Source organism: Triplophysa dalaica, chromosome 2 (assembly GCF_015846415.1).
Source record: "Triplophysa dalaica isolate WHDGS20190420 chromosome 2, ASM1584641v1, whole genome shotgun sequence".
In the NCBI taxonomy this organism is placed as follows: Eukaryota; Metazoa; Chordata; class Actinopteri; order Cypriniformes; family Nemacheilidae; genus Triplophysa; species Triplophysa dalaica.
Window position 1 is genome coordinate 5942312 of NC_079543.1, and position 16192 is coordinate 5958503.

The 16192-nt window shown below is 37.4% G+C and overlaps 1 protein-coding gene across 4 annotated transcripts in view; it reads right to left on the reverse strand.

Moving 5' to 3' along the window:
* Positions 1-16192, reverse strand: part of LOC130407918 (VPS10 domain-containing receptor SorCS1) — a 138079-nt gene that overhangs the window by 19836 nt on the left and 102051 nt on the right. For all 4 annotated transcript variants that reach the window (XR_008904703.1, XR_008904702.1, XM_056731260.1 and 1 more), the window contains exons 5-15: positions 14135-14208; positions 10905-10969; positions 10092-10210; positions 9729-9818; positions 8422-8601; positions 6721-6867; positions 5235-5337; positions 4033-4109; positions 1748-1839; positions 1362-1469; positions 412-529 (exon numbers count right to left, since the gene is read on the reverse strand). Coding sequence is in view for 2 of the 4 variants with exons in the window: in XM_056731260.1 (XP_056587238.1) it covers positions 412-529; positions 1362-1469; positions 1748-1839; positions 4033-4109; positions 5235-5337; positions 6721-6867; positions 8422-8601; positions 9729-9818; positions 10092-10210; positions 10905-10969; positions 14135-14208 (1173 nt within the window). In the remaining 2 variants the exon portion in view is untranslated. The remainder of the gene's footprint in view (positions 1-411; positions 530-1361; positions 1470-1747; positions 1840-4032; positions 4110-5234; positions 5338-6720; positions 6868-8421; positions 8602-9728; positions 9819-10091; positions 10211-10904; positions 10970-14134; positions 14209-16192) is intronic.

The window sequence follows — 16192 nt, forward strand, 5'->3', positions numbered from 1 at the left end:
CTGAAAAAAACTCTTTGTTCTGTAGAACACAACATTTTTTGAAGAAAGCAAACAGTTCTGGGGCTCTTTTGACTACCATTGTCCTTTTTCCACTATGGTTCAATGGTGGCCAAGAACTGTTTGGTTACAGGCATTCTTCCAAATATCTTTCTCTGTGTTTATCAGAACAAAGAAATGTATACACATTTTTGCCTCTCTACTGCCATGCAAAACATATTACAAAATATAAAGACATTATTATAAGCTTACTATTGGGAATCTGGCTAAGGTAAGGAAACCATTTTAAACAAAAAAAATACACAAAAAGGTACAAATTGCATCTCTATTATAAGAAACTAAGAGTTACATGTGAATGCAATGAGAAACAAATACAGGATTTGCGATTTCATCCTCACATATGGTGGATCTCACCTGGTCATGTAAATTCCAAGGCACATAGTCAGATTCGACGCATCTTCTGTTGAAAATAGACCTGAAGTCTATCTTTACCAGCTGCCATTCGGAGCGATGAGTGACGTGCCCAAAGATCCTGCAAACAAAGGCAGGGAATCAGCCGCCATATGTCTGGCGAACAATGTCACACGGAGACGGCAGTGACTCGAATGATTAAAACGATGCCGAGCGGACAGGAAGAGGAAATGCTTAGCAATGTTATCCTTGTCAAACCGCATCAGTGGAAACCTGCGTCAAACTGTCAACAAAAAGTCTGAAACTCACATCGAGAAAGGCTGACATTCAAGAGATGCGTGACACTTTTAGGGGCCTGTCAGAAAGACAGCAGACGGTATCTAGGAATATCCTACAAGAGGAAACTTCATGCAATAATTCTGAAAATAGTTTGAGGTTGGGCTTGTTGCAGAGGATTTTAAAGTGAAGCCTGGTTTGGTGTGATGGATTTAAAGAAATTAAATTAAAAATAAAAATAAATACTTATTTTTCACGAAGTATTGCAGCATTTATAGTAAATGACTTTTAAAATTAATGTACCCACATAATATTCAGTGAAAATCTGAAAATGAACTCCCCCTTGAAATGTCCCCCAATCCATGTCACAGCTATTTTACGTATCAATTCGCAGTGAAAAACGCAAGCCTCGCCCTCTCCTGTTAAATTCCTTTTCAATAGGCTATGTGTCAGACTAGGGAAGTAAAAACGATTGCAACTTCCTGTTCTCGTGGACTTTAATAATATAAAGCGTTTTTTGTGATGGGATGGTAAAAAAAATCTCCTCGGCTTTATTTTTTATTATTTTATAGTAGTCTGTAGTAGTTTATAAAATAAAAATGTCAATATCATATAAAAGGCGCTTTTGTACAAAACAACTCACAAATCACTTATCAATCTCTATTTATCATACGTACGTCATAATAAGAGTCTCTTCGCCTGGTTCCCCCAACACTCCATCCACAAATAGGGGTGATGAGGTGAAACTGTATTTGTTCCAGACCCTTCCCTCATCAAAACTCAACCTGCACACAAAGCACCAGGAAACGCTTTGACACAATGTAAAAAAGATTGCGTTTCCAAAGACACAGCTGGCAAATAATTCAAACAGAACTTTACTGCATCTTTTCTGACATTTAATCTAGATTACTAGACAAAAAGTATTACACAGTCTGCTGGCTTTAATGAGAATATTCACACTCTTCGTAACTATGCGAGTTATCTCTGTGTGACTGCATTGGCTCCTATCCAACATATATGCATGAAATATTATTATTGATATTTGTGTGTGTGATGGGATTACCAGAGGTGCCTTATGGGAAGAGGGGTGTGTCTAATAGCGACCAAAGCCCCGCCCTGGTCTAGATAAAGCACGCTGTACTCTTCATCAAATATCTGTAACAAAGAGAGATTAAGACAGCTGTTATGGACATACACAGTATACAGACTTTACAATTTGATCTCACAGGAATCTGTACTATTTTACAAGGTGGCTAATTCGAATACATTCTTTCAATCTGAAATGTACAAAAAAGTATGATTATTAGAAAAAAAACAATACTGAAGCCCCTCCCCTAAACCTAACATCACTGGCACTAAAACAAATTGCACAAATAAGATTGTACGAATGTATACGAATTAGGCTACTTGAAAAATACTTAGAAATTACTGTGATATTGTGTTGGAATATACATGTTGTGTGCGTGCAAAATGTCCAACATGTCCTTCAAACAATGAAGTACATTTAAAAATTCAATATATCCAATATTAACCATCATGCTAGTTTAATATGATTACTAATAACTATTGATATCGCAATGAGATAACATAATTGAAAATTTAAATAATTGTACGACTTTATACGGATTTTTTTATGGCAATATTTTTATTATATGAAGTCAACTGTATTGGTTGAGCTGCTGACATGTGACCTGCAAATATGTCTTGTGCTTTACGAAATAGAGTTTCACTTAGAGTTTGACTTAATTCCTTTTATAAATATTCATTTTAACCTTAACTTGTATTTTATGTACAATTGTACAATTGCATGCAAAATTTTAGTTGTATAAACAGTGTTCCCAATTGTATGACACTGCTGTAAGATTTTAATTTCATACATGTGGCTGCAAATATTTCACGGTTCATCACAAAATTGGACACAATTTAGACACAAAATGGTGTCCAAGCTTTAGAATGCTCCCTAATCCTCCACCCCATTCCTCACTACTTCCATTTCACTCTTTACTATCAAAAGCAAATTCCTTAAGGCCACAATCTTACAGGAAGTGACATCAGTTTGGTTGAAAAACAGCAGCGTTGGATGAACAGTCTCTCTCCAGTCACCATTACAGAAGTGCGAATCTAGTGAAACCGTTTTAAACCAGCTGTGTACTTAACTAGTAAATGCCTTGTGATGGATTTTTAGTTAGTGATGAGGGGGTTGCTAGTTTGACCTTAAACCGACTGTAAACACACATTGGAGGCCCTGAATAGTAATACAATTGCCCCAAAAGCCTGTTAAAGCATATGTGCTTTGAGTCTCTGTTGATGTGAATTCTTATGGAGTCAAGCCTTAGGGCTTCAAGTAGTTAGCACACGCCAGTTTGTTTTGGTGGAGAAAACGATGATTAAAACGCCATGTGACTGGCTTAAGTACTTCACAGCCTAATGATTTTACATGTACTGGGGGCTTTGAGAAATCCACACCCTCTGTGGTTGTATGTTAGCGGGATATTGTGTTATGAGTCTGCTTTGTTTAACGTTGGCTGTCTACCAGATGGAAAGGTTGTGTCAGTCACAGCCAAAGTAGAGTTTTCATAATCTTATCTCCTCTGTTGAAACTGATCCACATCAATCCATAATAAATGAGGAGTGTCTTTGTCTGATTTTTAATTTTCTAATTTTCATTTAAAAAAGATGGATGACAAAACCTAAAATCACTAAGTTTGCAGCTGTAGTTGTGGAAACATTTTAAGATTACACGACCAACCGCTATTCAAATTTATAACTGAACCAATTTGTTACTGCATGCCTTTGATAGGTGTGAAGTCCAAAACCCTTGATGTATCATCCAGCACAACATAAACAACAAAATTACTGCGCTCCTTTAAATATGACCCCATGTTATTTTCATTCATTATGTCAGATGAGTTATGAAAATATTTCATCTTCTCCGCTCTTCCTGGGAGGGCTTTCAATTTGATTAGATGAAACCTGGCAACCGCAGGTCTTCCGTCCTTGAAGTTATGTTATTTCTCAAATCCGAGTGATAGTAATTCCTGCTGACAAGATATATGACATCAAAAATCACATCCTCCCCAGCATGCTTTAACTTTTTTTGCCACATCAATTTTCTCTTAATTATTTAAGTTCTCCATTTTTAATTAGACAGCTGGCCACATAAATTTCAATCACATCAGCAAATACGCACCCACGGGTATCCATATATGTCACTGAATTGAGTTTTCACACAACGTGTCATTAGATTATAAGCGCTCGCATGTGGCACGCGGATTTACGCATCAAAGATACGCATCTGTGCTAAAATGACTGCCTGACCCCATCTGCCCGGCCCCCTGTCAGAGTCACCTGTCGCCACGTGTTTCCAGCGTCGGATGTGATGAACATGCTAACGTTACTGCTCGATAACTCTGCACCTATTGAACCTGAAGAAAAAAAAGAGGAAGAGCAATTACTGGTATGTCTCATAGTAGAACTATAAAGATAATAAAACACAAGTGTGCAAAGACAAAACCCTTTACAATCTAAAAAGCAAGTCAGGAAAGTCTTATCATACGATCGAATCAATCAACTAAACGTCAATTAAGAGACTAATATCTAATAGTCGCTCTCCTCTTTGGATTACTTATCCAAAAATGTACGATGCCAAGACATTTGCCTGCATCCGGAGGCAATATAGCGAACGTCAAGGAAGACACAAGGCTGAGGGAGAAAAATATAAAAGTGACAAGCGCTTTCAATCTTTTAAAATAAGTGTCTGAAGTTTGAAGTTGGGGAAGAGTTAGTCGGTTTGGAAAATAAGAAACAATGGAGAAAAAATAATAACCACATAAATGCTCTCCGTCGCTAATCTCAAAAGCAACATTTAGCATTCGCATTTGTTTAAACTCGCATGACACTAATCTTGTTTATGATCCACATAGAGACATCTGTGTTCAAAATGAACTTCTTCAAGAATAACTGCCATAGGCATTCACGAGACTTGAAATATATGCTTTCTTTCTTCAGCCGAACAAAAAATAAGAGATTTCGAAGAATGCTAGTTGCCAAACAACACTGGCCACTTTTAAATTCCATTGTATGGACACAAAACCACTGGGACATTTCTCAAAATATCTTTTACTGCGCCAGATGGAAGAAAAAGAGTTTGGAACGACATGAGGATGATTAAATGATGACACAATTTTCATTTTCTGGTCAACTGCCTTTAAAGGAACAGTTCACCCAAAAATTGTAATTCGGTCATGATTTACTCACTTAAGTTGTGCCAAATATGTATAGTAGGAAAATAAACTTGTTAAGACCATTATTATTCCAAATTGTTTCTCTGTGTTCATCGGAACCAAGACATTTAGAGAGATTCAAGCAACCCGAGAATGAGTAAATGAAGACAAATAAATAATTTTTTTTCTTGAACTATAGATATTGTGATTATTATATTACATTCATGTTATATTAATCTACATGACGGATGATTTTTTGTGTTTTTGTGCTCCCACAGATACACGCTAATGCTACAAGTTCAGGTACATTTTCATAATGGTACTCACCTGATGCCACTATGATTCCAGGTGCCGACTCTCTGCTGGCTATATTCCCGGACGTGTATGGGTTCGCTGACACGTGCAGGTGAAGATGCAGGGAGCAGTACGGCTGAAAGCAACAAAAACAAACAAATCTACGTCACGCGGAGCTTTTAAATCGATACAACCCCCATTGTGTGGCCTGCACCAAACTGCCACCGCGCTCGAGCTAGAATCAAATCCCGTTAAAAATCCCATGACGGCAAAGGCTGGGGACTTTTCCCCTCCCAACATTAATTTTGATTGGAATAACCTTTAGTGACACAATTCTCATTATAAGCGTGGAAATGCCAATGGTAAGCACATGTTGCAGGGGTTGTTTAGGGGTTTATTAAAACTTTGACATTTTCTAACAAATAGCCCGGTAATGGATGGTGAATGCAAGGCTTACAGTGGGTGTATTAATTAGTTGGGTTTATCAAAGGGTAATTATTTTTGTTTGGATTTTGGGGGCTGGGGAGGCCATTCTCCGGGATGGATAATTTCTTCGCGGTTTGACATATTTGCTTCGTCATTTAAAATGACAAGCTGTTTTGATTCCATAGAGATCTGTTTAAACCATCCATGTCCACAGGAAAACGCATTATGCAGACTACTAAAAACGGAAATTCTTTCACCATTTACTTACCCTCATGTCATTTTAAACCTGTATGACTTTGTTTCTTCTGCAAAACACAGAAGATATTTTGAGGAATGTTGGTAAACAAAAATCTAAAGCTCCATTGAAAAGACGTTTCTCAAAATATCTTGCTTTGTGTTTCACAGAATAAAATGTCATGAACAGGTTTTGAATGACATGATGATTAAAGGGGCATATGACGCGGTTAAAATGAATATTATCGTTTGTTTTAGATTTAATGCAATGTGTATACACGATTTAAGGTTCAAAAACCCAATATTTTCCACATACCGTGCATGTTTGTATCTCCTCTTCGCCTCGCCTCTCTGAAACGGATGCATTTTTTACAAAGCTCATCGCTCTTAAAAGAGTGGTGTGCTGTGATTGGCCAGCACTATGATTGGCTAGCTAACCAGTGCGTAGTGATTGGTCGAATTCTGCAAGCGTGTGACGGAAATGTAAAGCCTCTTACCATATTTGCAACATCAGGTTCAAAAGCAATTATACTGACATGTACGCCTTACTTGCGTATACATTTGGGCGGTCTTAGTCAATTCCAAGCATGAAAAGACGTTGATTTGTGGGGGTGTGGTTACACAAGAGGTTTCAGGTAGTTCTGGGTGAACATTCGCTATTAGATAGAATGCATCTTTTGTTCCAACACTTTCATTTTTGCAATTTTATGTGTCTAATACATGCATGGGCGACTTATAACACACCAAAGACACATAAAAACACATATTCACGCCATAAATAATGACAGAAATGACATATTTAGGTGTACTATCCCTTTAAGATGTAGGGGCTAAATAATTATTCCATTTTCTGACTCACCAGTATGCAGTGAACTCTGTTTCCTCTGAGATCAGCTGACGGGGCCTGTAGAAGCCTCCAGTCTCTGCCTCTGTTATAAGTTATATACGTTTTCACCTCATTATTTAGCTTCTTATTGGCCAGGAACATTCCTTTAATCCCTGCCACCTATGGATAAGAAACAAAAAACAGCGCCGTAATGAGCACGAGATCACAAATCTGTAAATTTCCTCCTTTCTAAAATAACTCCATATAATACATATGATTTAACATGTGTTCTTTCATATGGCACAAAGGCTTTGTTTTCAAACTCGACCGAGCATACCTCTAAAAAGCCTCCGTCCATGTATAGACGTTCCTGCTAGAATAAATGTATTGGAGTGGAATGAGAGTATGTAAGGGTGATCCGTGTCTGTTCTGAGCCGAAGTGACATCTCTACAGGGTTGAGAAGCTTTAGAAAGGGGTAGAGGCAGGCCGGGACAGACATCGCTGTTCAATAATTGACGAATATTTCAATCTAGCCGACAGCAGGGATTTTAGCATATGTTACATAGAGGTGATGACCTCAATCAAGTCACTGGACTTCTCGGCCTTTCCGAGGGCCAAATGTGATTTTATTGGGGTTGCTATCATCAACAGTTTAATTATTTGATCAGGAGATAGCTTGACACCCGTTGGCCTCTGTTGGAATGCACGGCCGTGTGCCGCGTTTCATTTAGAAGCGAATGAACAGATCCACGAGAGACAAGAGAGGGGAAATCTGCACCAGAACACTAATCACCGCTGCGCTGGCTTTGCAGTGTCAGCAAATCGGACTCATCTGCAGTTCTGCAAAACTTGGTCAAGCTCCATTCTCAAATAGTTTTTACAGTAGTACTGTCAATCTTATATTTTAGCATAAAGTTATCTTTTAAAATTGATTAAATTCTCCGTTTTAGATTTGTTTTCCGAGGATGAAATACTTATGTTGGTATCTGAAAAGAAGTGAGGCTAGATTTTTTGTCAGGACGAACATAAGTTTTTTCTATACCCCCCCCAAAATACTGTCACTTGTTGCTTGAGGTGATTTCTGATGAACAGAAAGACCTATTACTATTTGACAAGCAATGAAACTCTTTACTTTTTGTCTAAATGTTTGATGTAAAACTTTTTTGAATGTATTTTCAATGTAGTTTTTACGTATTTCATTATACCCAGATGCTTTACAATACATGTTAACCAATATAAAAGCAAAGTTTCATTATATTCATTCATTTCACATACGCTTTTATCCACATCTATTTTACATCTTGTTTGTTAGTTTGTTCACTGGGAATGACTATTGTCATCCGCCACCAACTGAGCTACAGGCACAGTAATGAATATTGTTGACACTGTCTAAACAAATGAATCCATATTGCATTAATAGCCATGTAAATTTAATCTAGCACAAAATCTCTTCCCGAATTAACACCGTGTCCATGAATTAAATATACAAAGAAATACATCTCCAGAGAGCAGATCCCTAATTCTTCGCTCTTTAGATAATCCATTGTTAAAGATGTAACGAAACCTCAATCAATTAGCAGTGCAGTAAATTCAATTAGCATTAAACTCATTTAGCATTCATTAGCGTGTTCATTTTGCACACGCTTTTAGAAATCCGAACACAGTGATAGGTGCTGTTCCCTGCAATTTTCATCCGGGAAAAAGAAAAACACAGCTCTATTTTAGACAGGTACCTCATACAGATCTATCATGACATTTCCCTCAGGACCCATGCTACTCATAACGTTCTCCAAAGCCAGCGCGTAGTAGACGCCCCCAGACTCCGACACGTACAGGTTAAAAGTGTCATTCTGGTTCCACTCCTGAACTGCCGCTACGACACGATTCTCATCCGTGCTGATCACATGCAGACCCTGAAAGACAAATTGAAACGTAAATATGTCTCTAATTAGTGCTGTTTGTCAGTTTTGTGAGATCCTAATTTAGGTTTATTTGATATACTACTTTTTGTCATCTAAATACATCGTAAGCAGTCAACACCCTCTGGCGTTATTCAAATGCTGCTTTAACCATCTGTGTATGTGCTCGGTACAGACATACATACTTGATTTATATTCGTATACTAGTTTTCTACCGTCTGTTCCATAATGTATTATTTGTGAAGCTGCTTTGCAACAATGCAAATGGTAAATTGTGCCAAAGAAATGGTGTGAAAAAGTGTTAAACCTTCCATTATGTAAGATGAACTAGAGTAAGAGTCCGGCGAGGTTCATTACACACCAGCCCACAGCGTGACGTTTGACTTCTCACGAGCACGTTCAGATAAGCGTGAAATTTTAACAAGCCTTCTTTCAAAATAAGAAAGAAGTAGGCCGCCAACTCCCAACAACTTAAGCGTCCTTTAATATTCGAAACATCAAAATACATTTACCTTTCTCATTTGCATAAATGAACGTAGGACGTTAACCTTTAATGTGATTTCTGCCTTTAATCAAGAGAGATTGAATATGAATGTCAATTCCGAGATGGCATGGGACAGCGGCGGTCTCACCCCGCCGAGCCGAATCCGATTAATAATCAGTATCAAACCCGGCTTGTTTTCCTTGCAGCTCTGTCGTACAGCAAATATTCTTATTAGCCTTAAATTGAGCTTGTCAGTCGGGCGAACGTAATAGAACCACATGCTGGTGACTGGCGAATTTCATCTACCCCAAGCTGCGCGAGAATCGCCGGGCGCGTGCATTAAGGAGCGGGAAGAGCTTGATTGAATAAAACGTTTAATTGTCACGTGAATGCGCGAGAATGTACGCTTTGAATAATAACGCGACGCCCCGAGAGGCGAGCTGCCCGGGCAGCATCTGTGTCCTCAGAAGAGCCTGCCAGATGTCGGGGGAAAAGCGAATTTTGTAAAGGTTTGACGCTTCAAAGCTAACGTCGAGGGATGTGTTGATCTGAGTCGGAAATAGCACTGATTGTTGATTCTGTCACGGCGTGGCAGATTTTGAGTTCCCGTCGAGCAATTGTGAATGAGGCACTCTACCTTCGGAAGGGTGTATTTGGGAAGCTTCATGGGTGTAAACACGTCCCGTCTGGATGACACGTAGTATATTGGACGACCACCGGTTGACACCTTGGGTAATGAAGGGATGGCAGACAGGACAGGAAAACAGTAGTAAGACGTGACAACTTGAGTGGTTCCAGGAAAGGTACAAATGTGGAAAACATGTTTGGTCGGCCAGATTTTAGGGCTGAGTTTGAGCAATAATACAGATTGAGATACATGTCACGATTCAATACATTTCAGTTTACTGTTAAATCACTTTTATGTTACATCATGAATTACTGTTAATTTAATCATTATTGAATAAAATGCATGACAGAATTCGACTTGAAAAGTGCTCACCTGGACAAACACGTACTCATCTTGGACCACGAGCGAGTTAGGGTCAATGTATCCCGGAAACGGTTTACCCTTGTTAGCATCTGTGCAGTTCTGAAGTTTACATGTGACATAAAGAGCCTCTGAAAAGACAAAAGATCATTTTCGAAAATCCCAGGCCCAAAAATGACAATGCCCTCATCCAGCAAGCAAGTGACAGGATATCATGAGCAATAAAGAACAGCCTGTTTTCTGTCTGTCGATCATAGGGAATATGAGTTCAACAAGCAAAAGATAAACTCAATTTGTGTAGTAGTTTGCTTCATTACTGTTCATTATTGATGACAGCTCAAGCGCTGTTGTGTTGTGATCTGATGAATTTGTTTTTGCAGAAATTAACATTTTGCATCTTGGTTTGTATTATTTTGAACTCGATAACATCAAAATTTTCAATGGCGTACACATCTGTACACTGAACTCACACACAGACTGCACACATATTGTCTTAATATAGCAAACATTGCACTATATTTTACATTAATATTTTGCAACACCTTACAGTATATCTTAAGTTGTTTTTTAACAAATCACATAATTTGTAATTATTTAAAAAACTTTTACACTTAACCATATATATGCACTTAAACATAGTATATGCAGCTTTGAAAAAAAATAGCGACTATTCATAGGTATGTGTTTCTGTAAAATGAAAATTTTGCTTTCAAAACCACTAACTACTGTGAACTACTAACAATATTTCACCCAAATTTCAAATATGATATTCAAAATGAATTCTAACTTCTTGAACGCACATCAGGGGATATCGGTCTGACTTACGGGTTTCTGAGATACTGGTCTCCAGGTGGATCAGGCCCGGCTCTTTATCAAGGCCCAGCTTAGACCTGGAACAAGAAAAGAAAAAAACAAACTCACTTGAAACACTAAACAAAAAGATCTTTAGTAACTTGTTAATCTTTTTACACAAGAACAGATAAAGGCGAAAAATGCCTCCGATCTTCCCAGATAGCTAAAAGATCCACATCATTCTTCCCAACAGAGCGATCGGAGCAATTCAGGAATGTAACCTCAGAAATCCCTGTTCGGATAAGCCCTTATTTCCATCTCCATCTTTCTGTGCTCTCCGACAGAAGCAAGGAGCGTATCCTGACATCATTAAAACTAAGCCCTTCTCATTTGCTACCCAAGAACACCCACAGGCATAGCGAATATCACTCGTGCCCTTTTTAGTGTGGAAAAAAATCATCGTTGCATGAAATATTTATACGAGAGCGAAAATCAGAGAGTGCCGCTCCAAGTAGGAACACACAAATCTCAAGACTTTATTATGACACTTATTGGATGTATTGACACCAAATGAAAAAAAATGGCCAAATATAACATTGCTTTTGTTGTTATGAGTCGACAGTAATATTTTAAAAGTCAGCGATGAATTTACTGAACATTTGTGTCTCTTTTTTGGGTGGTTAAAGACAAAAGTTCATCCAGCTTAAAGAAACAGTTCACATAAAAAAATCGGGTCATTATTATTTTCTCAACGAATTGTTTTTCCATACGGTGCCAGTTCATAATGACAGAGGGCTGTCAAACTGAAATAAAAAGTCCCTAAAACTGTCAGGAAAGTCTAAACCGTACATCTCAGCTGTGAAAAACATAATTTTATTTCTAATCATATACAAGTTTATACATTTTCTATTACTGAATAACAAATGCATCGAACAATAATCAGATGACATAAGTGTTAAAAACTGTAACTTTGGGCACGTATCCGGATGCTCCGTGCAGTTTCTGCATTTTGATTCAAAAGCCCAGATCACAGCGGTGGAATGATGATCCCAGTGTCCTCTACAAAGCTTCACTTATATCCAGAATCCGATATTATCCTACAACCTTCCATGTTCAAAAGAATGGTTAATTTTCAAATATCCGCAAGGAACCGTCTGGGGTTTTGATTTCAGATCAATAGCACAGGTAGAGTTTTCACCTGGCCAATTCCACCTGGAGTCTAAATCTGTGCGGGTATTAGACCAGAACAGAGCCCAATCAGATCAGAGTTCCTTTTGAAGCAGAAATCCATTTCATCCATCCGACGCTGCGTTCCTTCAATCATCTCATATTCTGGAGGTGACCAAGGCGGTGTAACTCATCAAACAGGACAATTTAATTTCACATAGTCAATAGCGAGATATATTTGCGTGGTGCACGTCGCAGCTCTCTGCGGATATCAAGACTCAGTATGCGAGAGTTCATAAATGAGTACTTGTGAGGATAGATCATTACCGGACTAAAAATAACAATACTCCAGGCTCTCTCTCTGATGTCTATGTTCTGTCCCACTTCGACTGTGCTTGCGTAAAAGTGTTTGCAAAAGCCCTGCTGCTAAATTACTTAAATGAATCTAATGACGGGAAGGAAAGGGAAGAAGCTGATGACAAAACCGATCAATCAGATTCTGATGGCCAGGTTGAACGTGATATGTCATGGGACGCACGTTTATACAGCTGTGTGGTTGCTTTTTCGATATTTATTAAAACATTTGTAAAATCAGGAAATATTATTATTATATAATTCCTTAAACAGGTAAATACTCTAACGAGTACTTAATTTATACTGTATGTAGTCTGTTAACTGTCAGCCGTTCCGTATACGGGACACCTAAGTTTGCGTCAATATTGTGCATGTCATTTCTAATTGAATCATGACAAACTATATATTATTGGAAAGGTCTAAGACTAGAATACAGATTTCTTTGGAGTTTTTTTAAATAATTTATATATGGAGAGTAATTGATCATTTTTTATAAAGAGTGTGCTTAGATTTTTGTAATCCTTTTGCGACCCGTATTTTTTGAATGTATTACGAGAATAAAGTCATAATATTTTGAGAAAAATAACAGAATTGCTAGAAACAATGTATGTGGAGCATTTGGTTAAATCCTACTTTAGATTATGATATGCAATAAGGAAATTCTTTGTGGCACATCATCACGGAGTTATAATTAGTAAAATGACACTGCAGCGATCATGTAGGAAACTGAATTTATTCAGAATAAAAAATCAGACATGAACTAAGAACTTACTCACTGGTTCAGATGACGTTGCTTAAAAAAACTTAAATTCTATTGCTTAGTCGATTTTTACTACGCTATTGACGTAGGTTCTGTGGTACTTGGCAACACCAGACAGCATTTAGCAAATGTGAGATGTGTAACACTTGATTGTGTTTTAACACTGTCAACCCCGTCAAATTTCCTGTCAGACAGTGACAATTCTGTCAGACAGTAACAGATGGAGCTTAATATCAATCTGAAACATCCTGTAGTCTTAGTTTATTTATTAACTGAAGTGAATCCAACATTTGTCATTTACAGTATGCATTATGAATATTTAACCTCACCGCACATGTTTTTTTTCATCTGATGCTGTTGACAGGCAAGTGATATAAAGAAAAAAGATCTTTTGAGAAAATCAGAATCATGGTTCTGATTATATTTCACAAATTAAAGTCATTTTTGAGTACATATACAGTACATTTATTTGATTGTTTCTGTAGAATGTTTTGTTCAACATCTAAACAATCAGTAAAAGCAATACGTTTAAATACAGCGAATAAACAAACTTGTCAGAAACAAAGCGATTCAATCACGCTTAAAACGCAGTTCATTTGAGTTTGCCCGCGTGAGACCCGAGATAAACGCAAAATCGAATCGCATTTAGAATTTACTTTGCAACAGGTCAACTTCATCACCGCAGTCTAGACACATATTACCTGTCCTGCTCGAGTTAAATAAGCTTTCTTAATCACTAAATCATTCACAACGCTGGAAGTGCAGACTGCATCTCAGTCTCAAGATATAATGGCCACATTAGTTAGGAAGCTAACAAACATCTGGGCGAGATAGCGTTCTGCTGGTGGTCGAATACATGGAGATCACATCAGGCCTGAGGACAATCCGTGCTTTTCTGTTTGTTTTTTAACAGGCACAGAACGCAGGAGGTGAGATGATTGATGCTCTATATGCAGCAGCAGAAGTCAAACAGAGCACTTACCAGTAAAATCGATTGGGCGCCACCCGCTCGTGAACGAGCTGCCATCGACGGCCGAACTCGACCGAACTGTAGAGCTGTGAAAGACACATTGTGTTAATTTTAGTCGAAGTTGTAAAGGGTAGTCTGTTAGGATTTCAGTTTCTTTTGCAACATTATTCTGGGTGTTTCTGTAAAGTTGGAAACTTGGGCCACCTTTTAAATATAGTGATACACGTGCATCACAGGAGAGTCCCGCCATTTTTAAACATCCACAAAAAGTAATTTCTTCCACACTGCAAATATGTATTTGATTCAATATCTTTCGATATTGGACATGGTGGTGATAGAAAACATGTTTGGAATAAAAAATTGTTTTGCTTTTGCTAGTATAAATGCATGCATTTATAATGGAAAATCATGTATTCGAAATACCTTCAAACCTTTTCCATAATATGACAAAATACAGCTGATTAGACATGAGATAAAGAACATATTCCATTCATGAATTTCCAGCGCCTTAGATATAGCACTGAGATTATTAACATTAAAATAAAATAATGAATTGAAATAAATCAATAAATAAATCGGTCACACTTCAGTATAGGGGGAAGTTCTCGCTAGTAACTACGACTTTTTTTACCCAATAAACTCTTCATTTCTTGCATATTATTAGTTAGTGAGGTTGTTGTAATGTTTAGGTATTGGGTAGGATTAGGGATGTCGAGTAGGGTCACGAAGACTCTGTGCTTTATAAGTACTAATAAACAGCCAATATGCCAATAATAGGCATGCTAATAACAACTGTCTCCTATACTGAAGTATTACCATTAAATCAAATCAAATCAAATCTAAAATAGAAAACAAGAAATGTCATATTTATGTAAACAGACATAGTTGAAATGCTTTTAAACATTGCTGCTGATGTGGAACGCTGTTTTTTACATCACTTACGAAGCGTGTTGTGTGTTAAAGTGCTTAGCAAAAGTTTTCCAGAGTCGGGAAACTTTTTAAAAGCACAAAGCAGCATATTTTTGGCCAGGTTTAGACAGATCTAAAACAGTGGGGGGCTTCAATGCAACATTTGTATTTGCAACTCAGTATATCTGGGGAAAACTGTGATTTCACAACATCCTGACTGTGGGTGGAAGAAGCTTGGTCAAATTTAGATGCAACAGAACGGAGCGAACTGTAAGGGTGCGAAATGAGTTAAACTGATCCTAAAAAACATCATTTTTAATAGAATTGTGTATTTATGTGGAGCTAAATATTTAGTTACACTCTGCAAGTTTGATATTTATCTCGGTTTGTGTTTTTGTTTATTGCTGTCACTTTCATTTAAATCCCATATACGCACATCTCTGATAAAAAAATATAATCTATATATTTAAAAATAAATTAATATCTATAAGATTCCCTATAAAAGACTCGTTGAAAATGTATCGTTATTATAATCTTATAGATTGTGAAGCTTTCATAAAAGTTTCTCCGAATAATCTGGTATGAACCGCTGATGAAGGTTACTTGTCTATTGACATTTCTCTCATCATTTTATCGTTACTATAACCGTAACGGCAAACAAATTCAGCGACCTTTCCAAACATTTATTTTCATGCGAGAAAAGCTGTCAACATTAATAAAATATTCATTGATTTGTGGTATAGATTGGGATAGGGGTTTAATTAGGTCGGTGATTGTGTTTTTGTACGCCGGTTTTAACCATGGCTAGTCATGCATGTTGTGCAAACATTCAGCTATTAGCCTTCAATTGGCTGAAGATTTCTTTCAACGTGTCTATTTAAATGTAATTCATATTCAGCCTCGCTCCATCAAGGGTAAAATCAAGGTTGATCTTTTAATGTTGACAGACAGATTGACTATGACCCAAATTTATCGTCTGTGTAAAAACAATAATTTAACCACAGCAGTTCATTCGGTCATTTGTGTACGTAGAAAACATTCTTTTTGAATATAGTGAATATATAATTTGCGTTTGTAGTGTTGTGTCATCATAATCGCAGTCATTTATAACATCCTCATCAAGAAGTATACAAATCAAACCCAGGAATAAACTAATCTGCT